The following is a 21553-nucleotide window of genomic DNA, read 5'->3' on the forward strand; positions in this document are numbered from 1 at the left end:
GGTCTTTTCACTGAGAAAGTTTGAAAGTCCTCTATTTTATTGAAAAGCCATATTTTGCCTTGGAGCATTATACTCAGTTTTGTTGGGTAGGTGATTCTTGGTTTTAATCCTAGCTCCACTGACCTCTGGAATATCATATCCCAAGCCCTTCAATACCTTAATGTAGAAGCTGCTAGATCTTGTGTTATCCTGATTGTGTTTCCACAATACTCAAATTGTTTCTTTCTGGCTGCTTGCAGTATTTTCAACTTGATCTGGGAGCTCTGGAATTTGGCGACAATATTCCTAGGAGTTTTCTTTGTGGGATCTTTTTCAGAGGTGATTCTTTCAATTTCTATTTTACCCTCTGGCTCTAGAACATCAGGGCAGTTCTCCTTGATAATTTCTTGAAAGATGATAGCTAGGCTCCTTTTTTGATCATGGCTTTCAGGTAGTCCAACAATTTTAAAATTATCTCTCTTGAATTTATTTTTCAGGTCAGTGGTTTTTCCAATGAGATATTTCACATTGTTTACTACTTTTTCATTACTTTGGTTCTGTTTTATAATATCTTGATTTCTCTAATTTGCTTCCATTTGCTCTAATCGAATTTTGAAGGTAGTACTTTCTTCTGAGGTCTTTTGGAACTCCTTTTCCATTTGGCTAAATCTGCCTTTCAAGGCATTCTTCTCTTCATTGGCTTTTGGGAGCTCTTTTTGTCATTTGAGTTAGTCTATTTTTTAAGGTGTTGTTTACTTCAGTATTTTTTTGGGTCTCCTTTAGCAAGTCATTGACTTGTTTTTCATTGTTTTCTTGCATCACTCTCATTTTTCTTCCCAATTTTTCCTCTACTTCTCTAACTTGCTTTTCCAAATCCTTTTTGAGCTCTTCCATGGGCTGAGATCAGTTCATGTTTTTCTTGGGGGCTTTTGATGTAGGCTCTTTGACTTTGTTGACTTCTTCTGGCTGTATGTTTTGGTCTTCTATGTCACCAAAGAAAGATTCCAAAGTCTGAGTCTGAATCTGAGTCCATTTTTGCTGCCTGGCTATGTTCCCAGACAACTACTTGACTCTCTTGAGTTTTTCGTTGAGGTATGACTGCTTGTAGAGAGTACTTTGTCCCAAGCTTGAGGGACTGCGCTGTTGTTTTCGGAGCTATTTCTACACAGCAAGTTCTGCCACACCAGCACTCCTCCTCCCCCATGAACCACCAACCCGGACCATGACTCAGATCTTCAGCAGGCTCTGCACTCCTGCTCTGATCCGCCACTTAATTCCTCCCACCAGGTGGGCCTGGGGCTGGAAGCAACTGCAGCTGTAGTTCTGTCCTCAGAGCTTCACTACCTCCACTGCCCCTGGGGCGGTGGCCCAACGGTGAACTCCTTTCACTCTGTCCCTGCAGCTTTTCCCACTAACCTTCTATATTGTCTTTGTTGTTTGTGAGTTGAGAAGTCTGGTGACTGCCACAGCTCACTGATTCAGGGTGCTAGGGCCTGTTCCACCTGGCTCCCTGTCTGGCTAGTCTGGGCGCGGTTCATGCTGGGCTCTGCTCCCTCCACTCCCAGCTCCATGAGATAGACCTTACCCAGGGACCATGTAGGCTGTCTTGGGCTGAAGCCCTTCTTCTTTCTGCTATTTCATGGGTTCTGCAGTTCTAGAATTTGTTCAGAGCCATTTTTATAGGTGTTTGGAGGGTCCTGACGGAGAGCTTTAGGCAAGTTCCTGCTCTCCCGCCATCACCTTGGTTCTGCCCCACACTCCTAATCTTAAGCTGGATGTTTTGTAATTCTGTAATTATCCTTTTCATTTAAGTTTATAGCTTTGTAGATTTAAAATTATTATCTCATTTTCTAAAGGTCTACTCAAGTCTTTTAACTTCTTTCCTATATATCTTTGTTAGATTTGTTCAGGTCTGAAGTGGACACACTGAAGTTCTAAACAACCATTATTCTACTCTTTACTTCCCATGGTAACTTAATTAGCTTTTTCTTTTCACTACATAGATGCTATATTATTTGGTGCATATATATTATCTATGATACCTTTTAGTATATTCTAGTTTCCTTGTCTATCTCATTTGTCAATGCCTATTTTTTCTGTTCTTTTGTCTTGAATTTATGATTGTCATTCATGCTGTTTCGGATTCTGCTAAGACATATTAGATTCTGTTCAAACTTCAAATTATTATGTTAATCTCTGTAACACACTATAGGGTTTTACTTTCTTATTCATCCTGCTATATTCCTCAATTTTATGGGTAAATACACTGTTAGGTTTATTTTTCTTTCCATCAAATCCTATCATATTATTTATTCTCTTTGTTTCCCGGCACCTCCACTCTATTCTCTAGAAGGAAAAAGAACTGGGACAGAGAAAGGGAATGAACTCAACACTAGCAACTCAACCAGTGATTTATTCTAATAATTCAATGCCAAATTAAACTGTCTGATCTCAATTCTAAAATCTTCCCTTCTTCACACAGACCAAGAATAGATCATGATTATTTTCCTCTCCCTCCTTTTAACTGATTTTTATAATTAGTACTGCCTTGGGAACTGTTTTTCTTTTCCCTTGTGACTGTTTGTTCACTTTTATGATTTCTCTTAAACCCCTCTCATCCTACATCCACTCTGCTGTTTATTATATTTCTAAACTATTTATTTTGCTTTTTTTCTTTTGCAATCTTTCATGTTCATGAAATGTCTGCTTCCTCTACTCCCCCTCCTTAACTATAACTTTTTTATTGTACCACTCTTCTCAAAAACAGTAAGTTCCTGAGTATTCTTCTTCATTCCTCTTTCCCAGTATTTTCTTCCACACCCTCCTATCTTCTGTTTTAAAAACACACACAAACCCAAGATTTTTCTTTCTTTGTTCTGCTATTGCTTCCTTGAAGATGGAAGAGCTTAGAAGGGATGATATTCTCTTCTGACTTAAGAGATTTAAGCACTTGATTATCATTTAGTCCTTTAAAGTTGCTCAAACATATTTGCTTTCCTAGATTTTCCTTACATCCTGTGTTTCTGTTTTTAAGATTCTCCTCAGCTGTGTTTTCCCAAGAGGAATACATGGGAGTAAATGATTTGAATAAAAGTTCCTTTACCTCTCTCTTGGATTGAGCTTATTTTTTGCTGATTAAATTATTTTAGGTTATAGTTCTTTTTCTTTAGCCTTTGGTATTACAATCTTTTCTTTCCTTTCTTTTATGTGCTGCATAATCCTGTTTCATAATGACTAGGTACTTCAGGCTCTTTTTCTTACCGGCTGCTTCCAATACTTTGGAATCTGTTGTGGAAGGTCTGGAATTTTGGAATCAAGTTTCTTGGGGTATTACATTTTGAATTCTTACAAAGGGTAACCTGGGAATTCTGTTTATTATCACTTTATCCTTCTGATGTATATTTTGCCCGACAGCCCAGCGTGTAGCTAATATATCAGTTCTTCAAGGTTCAGCTAGGGACTAAAGTATCCCATTCAAATATGAAATCTTCACTGAAGTTGCTAGCTGTACTACTATACTGTAAAAATTTTATGGAGCCTCAGACCTCAAGATCAAATCGAATGGTCTTTTCTCAATCCTTACCCTTCTCTGGATCATTTGCCATTGCGGATCACTGACTCCTTATCGATACTCTCCCCTCTGGATGTTCACAATATTGATACCGTTCTCTCCTGATTCTCCTCTTATCTCTTTTCTCCCACTCCTTTGTATCCTTTGCTGGCTCATCTTTTGTGAAACATCCACTAACCATGGAGGTCCCCTAAAAGCTCTCTTCTTAGCTCTCTTCTCTTTTTACACTATACCATCTCATTTCATGGTCTCATCAGCATCCATGGGTTCAATTATCTGAAGATGATTCCCAAATTTATACATTCAGCCCAATCATCAACAGACTCTTGGACATCTTGAATTGGATATCAAATTCCAAATGTCCAAAACTAACCTCATTATCTTTTCCCCAAAACTATCACCTTGTTGGAGCTGTTAAGGGCATGGGCGTCCTCTCAGTCACCCAAAATTTGAACCTAGGTTTTATGCTTGACTCCTCACTCTCATTTACCCCACACATCCAATCTGTAGTCAAATCCTCTATCTCTTTCTTTATAGACAGTCATAATTCTAGGTCAGACCCTCATCACCTCTCACCTAATCTCCTGCAATAGCCTTATAATTGCTGTTCTTGCCTCAAAACCTTACTCTAATCCATCTTTCACTTGGCTGCCAGGGAGATTTTTCTAAAGTATAGATATGACCACATTATCCCCCTAAGCAATAAGCTCTGGTGGCTTCCTATTACGTTCTTGATTAAATAAAACCTCCTTTGGTTGGGGTTTAAAGTTTTTCAAGACCTTTTTTATTAACATTTTGTTCTGCTCAATGTATTCTAAATGCAATTTACTACTTGCCATTCCTCACATACAGTACTCAATCTTCTGTCTCTGTACCTTTATAGTAGATGTATTACATGCTTGGAATGCTTTACCTTTAATCCTCAGCTCAAATCTCATCTTCTACAGGAGACTTTTCTATTCCTTCCGCATCCCCCCGCCCCCACCTCTTTACCTGCTATTAGTCCCTTCTCTCAAATTATTTTCTTTTTACTCTGTATATATCTTGTATGTACCAAATTATTTACATTTTGTCTCCACCATTAGAATAAAGTCCTCCTTGAAGGTGGAGACTCTTTTGGTCTTTGTCTCCTTAGTACTTAGTACACTGCCTGGCACATAGCAGGCACTTAATAAACATTTGTTAATGACTGACGGGTACTAATGTCTAACCTTTATGACTTAACAGCACCTTATCCTAACACGTAAAAATGAACTGACTTACCTTCTGCCATCTACAGGATTCTTCGGGTTGAGGCTTAGTCCAAAGGTACTGCATTCACTATGGCTACACACTGTCTACGCCTCCTCCCCTGCCACCAAATCTCATTTCTCTTCCCCATCCACCTCAGCTGTATCCCTCTAACTATGTTCCAATCCAGCTTTCTCTGCCCCTTACAGTGTCCTCTGAAATCTTTTCTATCACTAACAAGCTTCACATTATACCTCTTTTTCTCATGCTTTTTCTACTTACTAGCATTCCCAACTGGTTCTTACACACATGCATTTTTATACACATACACACACATATTTACTTTACATATGTTCATTTTGTATGTACTTTAATGTGTACATGCTGTTCTCACCTTGAGAATCTAAGTTCTTGAGGATACGAATGATCTTATTTATGATTTGCAACCACAACACATAGTATAGTGCCTGACATATAATAGGTGCTTAATAAATTCTTGCTGACTGAGTGATTGGTTTTACTACTTCTGTAAAGTATTTTTTTGTGGCCTTGGACAAGTCATTAAACCTGTTTGCCTCAGTTTCTTCAACTATGGAATGGAAATAATAGCACCTACTTCCTAGGGTTGTTGTTAGGATCAAACGAGGCAATATTTGTAAAGCACTCAGCACAGTGCCTTGCAAATAACAGGGTCTATATGAATGTTATTATTTCTTAAAATATGGCAGAAGCTTCCTGTTTTATCAATTTTTCATAAATAATCTCTTCTGATTCTGTATTTTAGTTCTATTATTTTCAACATTACATATCTCATGTATTTTCAAAATTCTCCAAGCACTTGATTTTGTTCTATATATGTCTTGTACTAATTTTATAGTGACGTTTGTTCCATTCTAGTTTTCATGGCATGCTTTAACTTTTTTTTTCATTTTTTTTGGAGGAGAGAGAAGGCAAGGCAATTGGGGTTAAGTGACTTGTCCAAGGTCACACAGCTAGCAAGTGTGTCAAGTGTCTGAGGCTGGATTTGAACTCAGGTCCTCCTGACTTCAGGGCAGGTGCTCTACTATGCCATCTAGCTGCCCTAATTTAAGTAACTTTTTAACCTTCTATTTTTAACTTTTTCATGTCCCTCCAAGAAAACAAATTTCATTCTTTATTACTTGCTGAAATTCTTCCTTCATTTCTCCCAATTTGGGGGGGGGGGCGGGGCACTGCGGTCAATTCTGGAATAGGGCAGCTGTGAAGGCTGGATAATAGCAGATTTTTGCCTCTGTCCCATTTAGAGATATTGGTGTGTAGGCCCTAAGGCATAGATTATGATCTTGGATGGGATGAATAAATCTAGGGTCCTACTCTTCTGTATCCTTATCTAATGTTCCAAAATCCTATTTGGGATAGCTAAGCTGGAATCTCTTACTCTCACAAGGTCATTCCCTGAAAAAATGAGAAGCAACACCACATCAAACACAATCATCATTTCAGTCTGTGAATACTGTGCAAGGTCATGCCTTGCCCTCTGCCATAGTACTAGATTGGGATGCTGACTTGATCACTACCTTTGACAGAAGTTCCTTCTCTTTGATTTGTCTTTTCCTTCCTTAACCTTCCCTCCATCTCCAGCAGAAAGCCCTTTCTTTCAAGGTCAAATTCATGACATTACCTTCCTCCATGAAGCATCCTTTCATCACAAATGTGCTTTCTCCCTCTTCAAAGTTCTCATAACACTTTGTCCAAGTCTCTTTTTTGCACTTCTCATTTTCCTATGTACCATAATTAAGTATCTATTCTCCCCTTCCAACTCAACTGTAAATTCAATGAGAGCAAGACTTGTGTCATATCTATGTTTATATATTTGATCTTTCATATGGAAAGTGCTTGTTATTTATTGAATATGAATTTGTGCACAAAAGTAAAGTAAAATCCATTTACATTTCTAAGAAAAATTATACTTAAGCTATCAGAGGCATTCAAATTGAGAAAGTGGGTAAGTAGCTCATAATGAAGTACATATAGGGCCTTCAGGTGGGAATGGGCTAAATAAATGGAAGAGGGCCCCAGAAAGCTGCCAAATGTACCAGGAGAGAAGTGTCTAAGAATATTACCATCCTTTCCTCCTTCTGCTTTACCATTCCCAGCACTGCAATTGTAAATTAGCCTCAGAAAGAAAGGAGAAGTGATGTTTAAGTGTTTGGGAAGGATCAGCAACAAGGAGAGTTCCACCAGCCTTCCCAGGTAGCCATATAGGCATAAAGGCTGCAGACAAGGCAGATGCACATAAATAGGGACAGATATAGCGACAGATATTATAGCAAGGTTGTAGGGTTTACGTAAATATCATATAATAATGTAATGCAAGCACAAAACTGGTCCATTTATGCTAATTACTATTTAATAAACTTTCTCAAAATTATACAATAGGACTAGTATGATTAAAATACGTTGCGATTTTAACTCACTAATGGCATTTTACAAAAAAGAAAAGAGAAAATATTTAAAAATCCAGATGTCATTTTTCCATACCACATGTCAAATCAGAACTAACATATTTTATATGTATCTTGTAAGTTAAATTTTTAAAAAATGGGTTTTGGAGTAAACTTCAAGCATATCTGGTCCCAAACATCCATTTATATTCTTGCTATTAGAGAAAAAGGTCGTACTATGTACGAATCCATATTTGTAGACATGGTTAAGGAGCATTTATAGGCAGAAATAATAATTTTAGTGGATCCAGATTTTTTTTCACCTGGCTGCAGGACTAACATAGTCAATACCTGGCACAGAATTCTTTGTCCTAGGGGCAAGAGTTCTTCAGCTTTTTTGTGTCATTCTCCTTTGTGTCATTTCCTTTCGGGAATCCCATGGACTTCTCAGAATGTTTTAAATGCATAATATAAAATACATAAGATTACAAAGAAAAATAACTAATGACAGGTAGCTATATATTTGTATATATACATGCACTATATATTCATATATACATTCACACATATATACACATGTGTATATGAGTGTGTGCTTATATGTATGTGTATATATAGACATATATGTATATATCTATTTATATCTATATCTCTATATCTACACACACACACTCACTGTAAGCCAATAATCTCTGTTCTACAGCTACTTCTAGGCTTACAAACACTATTAATGGGTATAACTCATCAAGTTAGGTATGTCTATATCATTTCAGTAAAAAATGATGCTAACTGGAAATATAATTTTCCTATTTTTATGGGAGTTAATTTTCTTTTGACATTAAAGAAGTGTCAAAAAATCTTAAGGAACTTACATAAAATTTTTTTTACAGTTCAAAGAGAAAGATAAGAGCATTCTGATCCCCATAAATTCAGTAGTTTCAGTCCTGTTCCAACTCTTTGTGACCACATTTGAGCTTTTCTTGGCAAAGATACTGGAGTCGTTTGTCATCTCCTTCTCCAGCTCACTTTACAGATGAAGAACTAAGACAAGCAGGGTGAAGTGACTTGTCCAGGGTCACACTGCTAGTAAGTATCTGAGGCCAGATTTGAACTCAGGAAGATGACTTTTCCTGACTTCAGGCCTGGCACTCTAGCCACTGTGCTACCTAGCTGCCCTTCAATCCCCATAACAAAGCCAAATTTTCATTATTCATTCATTTTCATCCACTTTGAACTAAAATGTTAAGGACATAAATACATGTAAAAATTATTTGAAAAATATTAATAATCTTAAATACATGTTTAAAAAAACCCAAGAGAATTAAAATTTATATTTCCCTATGAACAGAATTCATTTGCACCAAAAAGATATAGTCACATTTTGCTATATAAATCAAGATCCTAATTAAAATGACTACATAATTTATCTACTTCCTGGACTACAATTATTCCCTTGCTTATTCAAAATAATTACTTATCTAAATCTTGGTGAAAATACCTTCAGATTATATTTATGAGCATTATCCAAAATAGCAGGCACCAACTCATCTGTAGAGTCCCCATTATTATCAGCTGAACCACGTGGGTACCATGATAGGGCTATCACACCTAAGAGACAAAGGGGAAAAAAAATTAGAAAGAGAAAGCGATGACAGTAGGTATTACATAAATTGAAAGGAGCCATTTCTTTTAATAGTTTAATAATCAACATTCAAGAGGAAATGCTGTTTTGAAAGCAGTACTAGATCAGTCATCACATAGAATATGACTGTATAAAAGGAAAACAGCCACTGATAGAAGATGTTGTATGGATTTACATATTAAAGATCTTTTATTAAAGTTTAATTAGTTATAAATGCAGGTTGAATTAACTGATACTATTTAAAGTTGTTTGCAATAATTTACTTATAAAAAGAAATATTTTCATATGATGATGTTTCACTGTCTTATTAACAGCATTTAGTGAATGTACTTTAGGTACACAAACACTTTTAAAAAAGACATGGAAAGAATCCAGAAGATGGTTATCACCATGGTTAAGGCTGCAGAGAAGTTAAAAAAAAAATAAGTTTTGATTAGAGAGGGAATTCTCTAAAGAATTTAAGTAAAAACAGAATGAACAAAAGATCTTGGTTTCACAAGTCAGTGACCTCTTCCTGAAGATAGCCAACAGAACATGCTGTCCTCTAATTTTCGCTACATAATATTTATTATATAATTTCACAATTATATAATATTTTCTATATAACATCCAAATCCACTAGGTGACATTAATTGTGTAAGATCCCATTACTGAGTTGGTTCCTAAGGAACTTAATGTCATTCATATAACAAATACTACTCTGCGCTAGCTAAGTGAGGTTTCTCCTCAGATCAAACACATAATGCTGGGAGTCCATCATACAGTCAGCTCCTCCACAGCGATGTTACTGGGGTCTGCCCTTGCTGACAGGAGCACAAACTCAACTACATACAGTTTTTTCTGTTGCTTCAAAATTATTTTTGCTACTATGTTGTGCTTTCTGTTGCCATGATGTTCCCAATGCCCCGAATTCAGACCTCCTATAATTTAAAGGTATTAAACATTTTTCTGTTTTAATGCCAATTTATGTTTTTTAATTTAGCATTAATTTCAGGAAAGCATCTTTATTTTTCTTTTTGAGTTTTGAGGCTTAATTTTGAAAGGACAAAAAAATCACTTTCCATTATATTTTGAGAGGAAGAGGCACGAATGTAAAACAATGGCTTAGGTGTTATAAATTTACTCTGGAACCTAAGGGGTATCTAGAAATATGCCTAGTGGAAAAGTTCCTTTGATACTGAAAAGCTATTTAGAAATATAAACTTATCTTCATTTAGTTAAAGACTTAAGATTGGAAATTTGTCAATAAATGCACTTTTGTAAAAAACTGATAAATGATTAGTTTTATTTGGTACCCCAAAGTCCATGATTACAAAAACTTGTAATTGGTATTGATTTAATTACTCTAAATATTATGATTATTTTAAATAAAATTATTTTATTGTAGCTTGGCTTTCTTGGGACAATACACAAGGAGAAACAAGGAAACAAAAATCCTTCAAGAAAAATTGACAAGAATAAATTACTTTCTCCACCTACAGTTGATCTTATCAAGTTTCTTCCTAGCTGCATACTCTGAATAAACTATTCTTTCCAAATGTCAAGGCAATCAAGGAAAATGGGAATCTATTCTGGCAGCAATGTTGTCAAGGTTTACTGGTGTTGCTAAGATATCATAGTATACAAGTTAACTGTGATAACATGTTAAGAAACTGAGATTGAGAACTAAGAGTTGGAATCTTCCATTTGAAATAGTTTAAAGTTTCTAAACATTGCTTTTTGATACAGCCCAATGATAGTAGAATAAGGTACATTCTTCAATTAAGGAAGAAACAGCTTTCTAGACTTTTTTTATGAGAACCCAGTAAAGTATTATGTTTAGAGAAGATAATAGTTAATTATGTGGTAAGAAGTGATGAAAGGGACAGTTTCAAAGAAACTTGGGAAGATCTGTGTGAACTTATGAAGGGTAAAATAAGCAGAACCTGGAGAAAAATTTATACAGTAATAACATTTGTAAAGAAATGGAACTTTGAAAGACAAGAATGTCAAAGGATATGAACAGGTAGATTTCAAAAGAAAAAAAATTACAAGCTATCTACAAACCTATGAAAGATGTTCTAAATCACTAATAATTACAGAAATGAAAATTAAAGCAACTCTGAGATTCCATCTCACATAAATCATACTAAGATGACAAGAGGAGAAGGACGAAGGACAAATGTTGGAGTAGTTGTACTAAATCAGGCACACTAGTGTACTGCTGGTGGAGCTGTAAATTGGTTGTTATTCTGGAAATCAATTTGAAACTGTGCCTCAAAAGTTACTAAACAGTACTCCAAATAATGTTAGTCTTTGACCCACTACAGCATCTTCCTATTGATTCATATTCCAAAGAAATCAGAGAAAGAGGAAAAGGATCTATCTATTTGTTCAAACACATAATAGCTTTTTGTCGTAGTCAAAAATTTAGTAACAAAGGGAGTGCACATTAACTGGAGAATGGCTAAACAAATTGCTATACAAGAATCTAATGGGATATTATTGTGCCATAAGGAATGATGACATGAATAATTTCAGAGAAGAATGGAAAGACCAATGAACTGATACATATGAAAATAAGCAGAACTAGGAGATCATTTCATAAAATAACATTATAAAAAATACTGAAAGGCTTTAGAACTCTGGTCAATGCAACGATAAGTGAGTATAAAAGAATGATGTTGAAACACACCACTGTCCCAATCAGAGAGATGATGAAGAAAAAATGCAGAAACATACATTTCTGGACGTGGGCAATGCAGGAATTTTTTTTTTGCCAATCTATGAGTATAGATATTGAGGTTTTTATTTTTCACTCCTCTTCCCTCTTTAGTTGCAGGAGGGAGATGGTAAGAGGGGCAAATTAATAAAAGAAAAAATAGTGAGGGCTTATAGTAGAGATGGAGATTGGTAGATAGTGATAAAATGGTCTCCAAAAAGAGAAGAAATGAAAGAAATTAACATCAATGAAACATTTAAATATACACAGAAGTTCAGAATGGGACAAAGACATGCTATACAGTATTGTGGCAGTTTCATATGTATATATCTTCTGTTTTTACTTGTATATTAAACCATTAGTGTTTGTTGATTCTATTAGCTTCATAATAAAAATTGTATCAATCAAAAATTATTTTTAAAAAGATTTAAGGACTCTGATCACTGAAATGATGAGTGAAAACTACATCAAATAAATGAAGAAACATGGTACCTATCCTACCTTACAGAGAGGTGATGCAGAATAAAATCTGTATTTCTGGACATGGCTAGTGTGGGGTTTTGTTCTGCATTGACTATACATATTTTTTTGCAACAGTTCTTGTTTTCTCAGCCCCCCATGGGGGGGAATGTAAAGAATAAGGTGGGAAGAAAAAAGAGAGAGGACACAATAGATGGTCAATCATAGACTAGTAGGCCTATTTTGAAAATTATGTATTTTTTTAAATGGATTCTTTTCTTGAAAGACCAATAAAAGCTTTTCTTAATCATTGAAAAATTATATATATATATATATATATATGTGTATATATACCTATGCATATACATACATACAGAGCCATATATAGTGTATATGTATGTGCATGAGTGACTATGATATAAAGCTTCCTATACAAAGGCACATCTTTTTAACATTAATATTCTTCCAGTGAAGCTGTTCCTGCCATCAAGTTATGTAATACTGCAACATACTAAGAATCTGAGTTGTAAGTTATGGAAGGGTAAATGGAGAGATGCCTGTGTAAAAATGAATGGGTTACAACATTATTAATAAGTAGTTAACATAGAAGGAGTAGGTTAAAGAATGCTCTCAGAGAGATAGATGGCCAGTATCAATTCTAAATCTATCTATCTAATCTATCTAATGTCATACATGTAAATTCACAAAGGAAAAAACTGAATTGGGAAAGACATAGCAACCTTATAATTTCAAATCAGGACAAATAAGATAGATAAACAAAAAAGAAAATATTGAACTGAACCACCTGTTGGAGATGTTAGAGCTGAAAGACTTAAGAGATTTTCAGAATGGGGACATTAAAGACTATACACATATTTCTTTTTAAAAAAGTAATATAAATGAAATGAAAGTGCTTGAGGAAAGAAGTGGAAAGGAAATGAGAACAATGGAGGAGAGATTTGGAGAGCATTAACAGCTTAGCACAAAAGATAGAAAACCTTATCCAAGCAACAGACTTCCTTAAAAATTAGGATAGACCCTTTAACAAATCCTGATATAGCATAGTTGACAAGTCCCTTCCCTTCCCTCATTGTTCTCCTTTGGACATGCTCGCATTTATCAATAATGGGAAAAAAATAAACATTTCATCTGTTCCTTTTTTATAATAGCATATTTAATGTTTTTCAAAGATTCAACACTTTTTGCTAAAAATGAACAAATTCCAATGAAATCTGGGAATATACTGTCTACATTCTTATAAAACTTTTATTTGGTCTGAGACTGAGAAAGGGCTTTTTCTAGACCTTATGCAATCTATTTTAATTGTATTCACTTGTTAATTAGCTCCCTTGGCTACTTTACAATTCTAGTGAAATTTACTGATTTGCTATTGTACTCAAGTGCTGTAAAATTTTCTTAGGTCCTAAAAGTTAGAAAAATTCCCTGGCATAAAATTTCTACGGGAAAAACAGAGATGAAGTCTTGGGGTTAAGGTAATATATCTCTAGCTTCTCTAAGTTTAACATAATTAGAGACGGGTGATATATAACAATACCCTATAGTGCTATAGGCTATCACACTTAGGAATCAATTTTCGCCCTAAAGGTCATTTTACCTGTCTTCCCAACAAGGTTATACTTCACTAATGAGAAGCAATGTTGACTATGTTTTTACTACCTCTTAACCAACAAATCAGTCAAATATTTACTGAGTGCAATTAACCATGCTAGGTGATGTGAGAGACAGGAAGAAAACTCCATTTCCATGGTTTCATTGTGCAAGGGACTAAGAAATGAGTGAGGAGAAAGGAAATGGAAATGGGGAGAATATGACTGAATTAGTATATTCTTCCTTGGCAGTGAAAAGGAAGAAAGACCCCCAAATAATATAACTTGAGGGAATAGCATTAATTCTTGATAATTCATAAGTGGTAAGGAGTGGAGAGGAACAGGAATAGGATCCCTTCCTTCCTCAAAAGGGAGAGACAGAGAGAGGGAGAGGGAGAGGGAGAGGTTGAGGGAGAGGCAGAGAGAGAGAGAGAGAGAGAGAGAGAGAGAGAGAGAGAAGGAGAGAGAGAGAGAAGGAGAGAGAGAGGGAGAGAGAGAGAGAGAGAGAGAGAGAAACAAAGAGAAATAAGGCCAGGAGGAACCAAAGATAAGTAGGACGCATTGGAATTTAACTGTTGAATTTACTACATACTTAAACAGAAAAGCAGGCTCTACATAATAAAGACCACAGCTTCATATATAATCCCCTCCTTTTGTTATGACATATATGGAAATGTTTACTTTATTTGATGTTGAGTTTGGAATTAAAAAAAAAGAAATAAAAAGCACACTGGGGATAAAAAAGTTAATACTATAATTTGTGATCACTATCTAAAGACTGCTCCCCTTACTATATTTTCCCCCTTTTTTAGGTAAAAAAAAATGCTTGAAAATGTAATAAACCACTACTTTGAGCAATGTTCTGCTTAGAGTCTAGTATATGTAAAAGGTACAAAGGAGCAAAAGTTCAACTTCAGAGTATATGTGAGTATATGACCTATAAAGGAGATATAAAATGTCCAGCAATGGAGTCACAGAACCAGACTTGTAAGTGATCTCAGAGACAATCCTGTTCCAAGACCAATTCAAAGCAGAAACTTTCTCTACAACATGCTGATAAATGGTCATTCAGGCTCAGGTTGAATAAACAGACCTGAGGTGCAGTTCTATCTTTGACACTTATGTGACCTCATAAAAATCATTTTGTGTTCCAATATCATTTCTCAGATGAGTTAGATGGTATCTATGATCTCTTAATCTGCCTTCCTGTGATTTCCACTAAACCAATTAGTCCTTTTTTGGCATTAAAATTTAAATATATAAATAAAAATATGTATTTTCCTTCCCCAAGGCAAGAATTTGGTAACTGGCAAGAGTTGAAGAGTTATCAATGAGTAATAATATCTAACATGTATGTAGCACATTAAAATTTATAAAGTGCTTCATAGAATATGTTCACATATGAAGCTCATAACAACTCTATAATATAAAATATAGGGAGAAGTATTTTTACTTCCATTTTATGGGTGAGAAAACATTACAGGTCTATAGATTTTAAGTTGAAAAGGACCCTTAGAGGTTATGTAGTCCCACTCCTTTATCATACAGATGAGTTAATTTAGGCCCAGAGAGGTTGACTTGCCCAAGGTTACTCTGGGATTAAATGGCTGAGCTGAACTAAACTCAGATCTCTTACTCCCAGCTCAACATCTGAAGTTCCATGCCCTTTCTTGCCACTCATTCTCAATTTCTTTACGTGTTGATTTTGTTAAGAGTAGAAAGTCTGGGATGGCGGCTGGAAAGCAGGGACTAGCGTGAGCTCCCAGCCAAGTCCCTCCAAAAACCTATAAAAAATGGCTCTGAACCAATTCTAGAACTGCAGAATCCACAAAACAGCAGAGGGAAGCAGGGCTCCAGCCCAGGACAGCCTGGATGGTCTCTGGGTGAGGTCTATCCCACACGGAGCTGGGAGCTGGGAGCGGAGCAGAGCAGAGCCCAGCGTGAGCGGCTCGGACCAACCAGACCAGGAGCTGGGCGGAGCGGGCCCTAGCGCCCTGAATCAGTGAGCTGCGGCAGTCACCAGACTTCTCAACCCACAAACACCAAAGACAGCAGAGAAGGTTAGTGGGAAAAGGTGAGGGAGTGGAAGGAGTTTGAGGTTGGGCCACTGCCCCCGGGGCAGCTACAGCTGCTGTTGCTTCCCACACCAAGCCCACCTAGTTCGAGGAATTAACTGGCTGATCAGAGCAGGAGTGCACATCTGTGGAAGATCTAAGCCTAGTCCAGGTTGGGGGTTCTTGGGGAAGGAGGAATGCTGGTGTGGCAGAGCTGGCACCTCCCCCCCCAAACGTGGAACATAGAACTCGTTAGTCTACAAGCAGTCATACCCTGCTGAAAAACTCAAGGGTCAAGTTAGTTGGCTGGGAATATCACCAGGCAGTGAAAACACGCCCAGATTCAGTCTCAGACTTTGCATTCTTTCTTTGGTGACAAAGAAGACCAAAACATACAGCCTAAAAAAGTCAACAAAGTGCAAGAGCCTACACCAAAAGCCTCCAAGAAAAACATGAACTGGTCCCAGGCCAGGGAAGAGCTCTAAAAGGATTTGTAAAAGCAAGTTAGAGAAGTAGAGGAAAAATTGGGAAGAGAAATGAGAAGGATGTGAGAAAACCATGAAAAACAAGCCAATGACTTGCCAAAGGAGACCCAAAAAACACTGAAAAATACACTGAAGAAAACAACACCTTAAAAATAGACTAACTCAAATGGCAAAAGAGCTCCAAAAAGCCAATGAGGAGAAGAATGCCTTGAAAGGCAGAATTAGCCAAATGCAAAAGGAGGTCCAACGGACCACTGAAGAAAATACTACCTTAAAAATTAGATTGGAGCAAGTAGAAGCTAGTGACTTTATGAGAAATCAAGATATCATAAAACAGAACCAAAGGAATGAAAAAATGGAAGACAATGTGAAATATCTCATTGGAAAAACCACTGACCTGAAAAATAGATCCAGGCGAGAGAATTTAAAAATCATTGGACTACCTGAAAGCCATGATCAAAAAAAGAGCCTAGATATCATCTTTCAAGAAATTATCAAGGAGAACTGCCCTGATATTCTAGAGCTAGAGGGTAAAATAGAAATTAAAAGAATCCACCGATCGCCTCCTCAAATAGATCCCAAAAAGAATATTGTCACCAAATTCCAGAGCTCCCAGATCAAGGAGAAAATACTGCAAGCAGCCAGAAAGAAACAATTTGAGTATTGTGGAAACACAATCAGAATAACCCAAGACCTGGCAGCTTCTACATCAAGAGATCGAAGGGCTTGGAATATGACATTCTGGAGGTCAATGGAGCTAGGATTAAAACCTAGAATCACCTACCCAGCAAAACTGAGTATCATGCTCCAAGGCAAAATATGGATTTTCAATAAAATAGAGGACTTTCAAGCTTTCTCAGTGAAAAGACCAGAGCTGAATAGAAAATTTGACTTTCAAACACAAGAATCAAGAGAAGCATGAACAGGTAAATAAGAAAGAGAAATCATAAGGGACTTACTAAAGCTGAACTGTTTTGTTTACATTCCTACCTAGAAAGATGATGTGTATGATTCATGAGACCTCAGTCATAGTAGTTGAAAGGAATATACACACATACATACATAAATACGTATATATATATATGTTCATATATATATATAAGTGAATGTGCATGTATTTATATATGTATGTGTGTGTGTGTATATATATATCTATATCTATATCTATTTATATATTATATATATATATATATATATATATATATATATATATATATATATATATATATATATATATATATCTCCATTTACCCTTCCATAACTTACAACTCAGATTCTTAGTATGTTGCAGTATTACATAACTTGATGGCAGGAACAGCTTCACTGGAAGAATATTAATGTTAAAAAGATGTGCCTTTGTATAGGAAGCTTTATATCATAGTCACTCATGCACATACATATACACTATATATGGCTCTGTATGTATGTATATGCATAGGTATATATACACACACATATATATATATATATATATATATATATATATATATATAATTTTTCAATGATTAAGAAAAGCTTTTATTGGTCTTTCAAGAAAAGAATCCATTTAAAAAAATACATAATTTTCAAAATAGGCCTACTAGTCTATGATTGACCATCTATTGTGTCCTCTCTCTTTTTTCTTCCCACCTTATTCTTTACATTCCCCCCCATGGGGGGCTGAGAAAACAAGAACTGTTGCAAAAAAATATGTATAGTCAATGCAGAACAAAACCCCACACTAGCCATGTCCAGAAATACAGATTTTATTCTGCATCACCTCTCTGTAAGGTAGGATAGGTACCATGTTTCTTCATTTATTTGATGAAGTTTTCACTCATCATTTCAGTGATCAGAGTCCATATATACAGATTATATATATATATATATATATATATATATATATATATATAGAGAGAGAGAGAGAGAGAGAGAGAGAGAGAGAGGACACAGGGTGAGTTGAAGATGAAGGGAAGATATCTAAAAGAAATGAAATCAAATTAAGGGATGAGAGAGGAATATATTTAGAGCGGTAGATAGGGAGAGATAGAATAGGGTGGATTATCTCACATAAAGGTGGCAAGAGGAAGCAGTTCTGTGGGAGGAGGGGAGAGGGCAGGTGAGGAAGGAATGAGTGAATCTTGCTCTCATCAAATTTGGTCTGAGCAGGGAATACCATACATACTCAACTGGGTATCTTACTCCACAGGAAAGAAGAGGGAAGAAGATAAAAAAAAGGGGGGGGATGATGGAGGGGAGGGCAGATGGGGGTGGAGGTAATCAATAACAAACACTTTCGAAAGGGGATAGGGTCAAGGGAGAAAATTCAATAAAGGGGGATGGGTTGGGAAGGAGCAAAATGTAGTTAGTCTTTCACAACATGAGTATTGTGGAAGGGTTATACATAATGATACACATGTGGCCTATGTTGAATTGCTTGACTTCTTAGGGAGGGTGGGTGGGAAGGGAAGAGGGGAGAGAATTTGGAACTCAAAGTTTTAAAAACAGATGTTCAAAAACAAACAAAAAAAATTTTTGCATGCAACTAGAAAATAAGATACACAGGCAATGGGGCGTAGAAATTTATCTTGCCCTACAAGAAAGGAAGGGAAAAGGGGATGGGAGGGGACTGGGGTGACAGAGGGGAGGGCTGACTGGGGAACAGGGCAACCAGAATATACACCATCTTGGAGTGGGGGCGAGGGTAGAAATGGGGAGAAAATTTGTAATTCAAACTCTTGTGAAAATCAATGCTGAAAACTAAATATGTTAAATAAATAAATTAAAAAAAAAAAGAGTAAAAAGTCTGTCCTAGAAAAAGGATTCTAGGTTAGGATTTTGGGGAGGGCATTTTTCTGAAAGCTATTTCTCTCCCAAATATTACCTTACTTTCTCTCCTAGAATCGAGTGAATCCCTATGTGGTACACATACTCAGTCACCTGAGGGCTGGCCACTCATAAACTAGGATTTTATTAACATGAATAAAATCTCATTAATTCTCACTTCACAGGTCTTATAAACCTAATACTTTTCTCAGAGAAAAAAAATGATAGTAATATTTGCATTTTATCTCTAGCATTTTTATCTTCTCAAATAAAGCAAAAATGATAACAAAGTAATAAACTTTGGATAATAATTCTATCTAAACTTCAATTTCAAAAGTTCTATTATCTAATTTTTTTATATTATCAATGGGGAGTATGTTTCATGGACTATTGTATTGTTAATGTATTTTTGCTCAATGGGAAGATCTTTCCCATCCATTGATAGGCCCATGTGACATGGAAGCCTAAGTCACATGAGTCTGGGTCACAATGACCTCTGACCCTGAAGAAGTGTATATATACTCTGCGTTTAGCATTTTACTTTGGGGCTTACTCATGGGAAGAATGTTCCTGTGATGTAGCCAGATGAGACTCTGAGTAGCTGTTAAGGAGCCCCCAGGTTTTAAAAAACCCAGATGTTGGTGCTTTTCTCTCTGGTAATTATGGATGTATTGCTATTAGACAGTTGGAAGCCCTGTCGGGTTGGTCTTTGCTATTTGTATTTGCTCTGTTTATATAATTTCCGCTTGTAATTTCTGTTTGTATTTTCTCTTAAGTTCAAGGTGCTGACTTTTCTCCTGAACTAAGTGAATGATTATACATACATATATATATATATATACATACATACACACACATACACACACATATGTGTGTATGTATATATGTATGTGTATGTATGTATATGTATGTATATACTTATATATACATATATGTATGTATATATATTTGATTAAAGTCAGATTGTTGACCCCTTTAAGTTGCTTTCCTCTAGAAAAGCAGATCACAGATCCTGTGCTAGCAGCCCTCCTGTGTGCTGGTGTTATTGGTCTTACGCCCCCACAGCAGCTGCAAGTAACACTGTTGTTGCAACTATAAGGCCACCTAAACTCTTCAGTACCACAAACCTAGCTGCTATTATAATATTTTAACCCTTCCATCAAACTATTAAAGTAAATATTAAAAATTAATTTCAAAATTTACTCCCTCAGTATAGTTCATTGAGCCAAGGAGGTGGCTAACCCTAGTTTCTCAAAGGCTAAGATAACTGAGCACAAACTCTAGTAGGTCTTATCAAGCCAGAAAGGCTTTGCATACAAACCTGCTCTAGTTGTTAGCTAAGGATCAGCTCAGTTTGGAGAAGCTTATCACTTGGTTAAATGCAATGGGATAGATGTGTCTAACGGAATCTGCTATGAGACAGAAGTTGTTGGAATATGTATTATAGAAGAAAAACACACACTGACAAAAATCGTAAGTCGCTTAAGTGTTGAGGTAGCAGTAAAAATGGCTTCTACTATAAACTTGCCTTGAGAATATTCCTGGGAAGCAATTTGTCATAAAATATGTCATCAGAGTAATAGATGAACTCACATCTTTGAAATGAGTTATCAATGAGAATTCATAAAGGAACAGTAATTCAAGGGGTCTGCAGGATTCAGATAGGGCCCAACCCTCCTCTCCAAATTTAGGAAAATCAATAAATGTTACCCCATAAAACTGAATCAAGAGAATAAACTGCAACAATAACAAAAAATGAATGAAATTTGCCATCTAAAGAAGATCACTTCTGGAGATAATGTGAGAGAGGAAAGCTAGGATTGAGTCAAGGCTTTGCAGAGGACCTGGTATATAGTAGGCACTTTAAAAATGTTGATTGATCAATCAATCTGATCTTTGCAAAGAACTAAATCTATGTCCTTGAATTTTAATTTTTAGGACCTTAATTTTATTATCTGCAAAACGAAAACACTGTAATAGATAATATCAAAAGCCCTTTCAAGTTCTAATAATCCACAAATTTAGAGTTTTTAAGTGTGTTGTTAATGAGACTAGGGAGTTCCCCAACATTAAAGGACTCAATGATCTCCCCAATTCCACTTGGGAGATGCAAATCTTAATAGAAAGAATAGAAAAAAAATTATAATCTTTGAAAATGTAAGGTTAATGATAAATGCAAAAAGGGCAATAGTTAATAGTTCAAGAATAAAATAAAGATGGCCAAAAAGAATGAATCAATAATATTCACTTCTCTCTGACTCTGTCTCTGTCCATACATTCACTTTACTAGAAAGATCACAGAATAATGGAATAAACAGTAATCTAAGAGTTTATCTAGTCTAGTAGTGACTGCCCCACTCCCTATCTTCAAAAAATGGTCACAGCCTCAGCTTGAAGACCTCCAAAGACAGTGAGTAAATTCCTTACCTCATATGAATTCCATTTGTAGTTACTTCTAATAGTTAGGAAGTATTTCCTCAAAACAAATACCTTTTTGGAATATTTATCCATTGTCTCCAGTTCCACCTTCTGCCACAAAGTAAAATAAGTAATTCCTTTCCAATATGGCACCTCCTCAAATAAATGAAGGCATAAGC

At 35.9% G+C, this 21553-nt stretch overlaps 1 protein-coding gene across 1 annotated transcript in view; it reads right to left on the reverse strand.

The window, feature by feature from the left end:
- The window catches only part of MANEA (mannosidase endo-alpha), a 101452-nt gene that overhangs the window by 17084 nt on the left and 62815 nt on the right, over nucleotides 1-21553 (reverse strand). The window contains exon 4 of the mRNA XM_036766964.1: nucleotides 8702-8811. Coding sequence (XP_036622859.1) covers nucleotides 8702-8811 — 110 coding nt within the window. The remainder of the gene's footprint in view (nucleotides 1-8701; nucleotides 8812-21553) is intronic.

Source organism: Trichosurus vulpecula, chromosome 7 (genome assembly GCF_011100635.1).
Source record: "Trichosurus vulpecula isolate mTriVul1 chromosome 7, mTriVul1.pri, whole genome shotgun sequence".
Taxonomy (NCBI): domain Eukaryota; kingdom Metazoa; phylum Chordata; class Mammalia; order Diprotodontia; family Phalangeridae; genus Trichosurus; species Trichosurus vulpecula.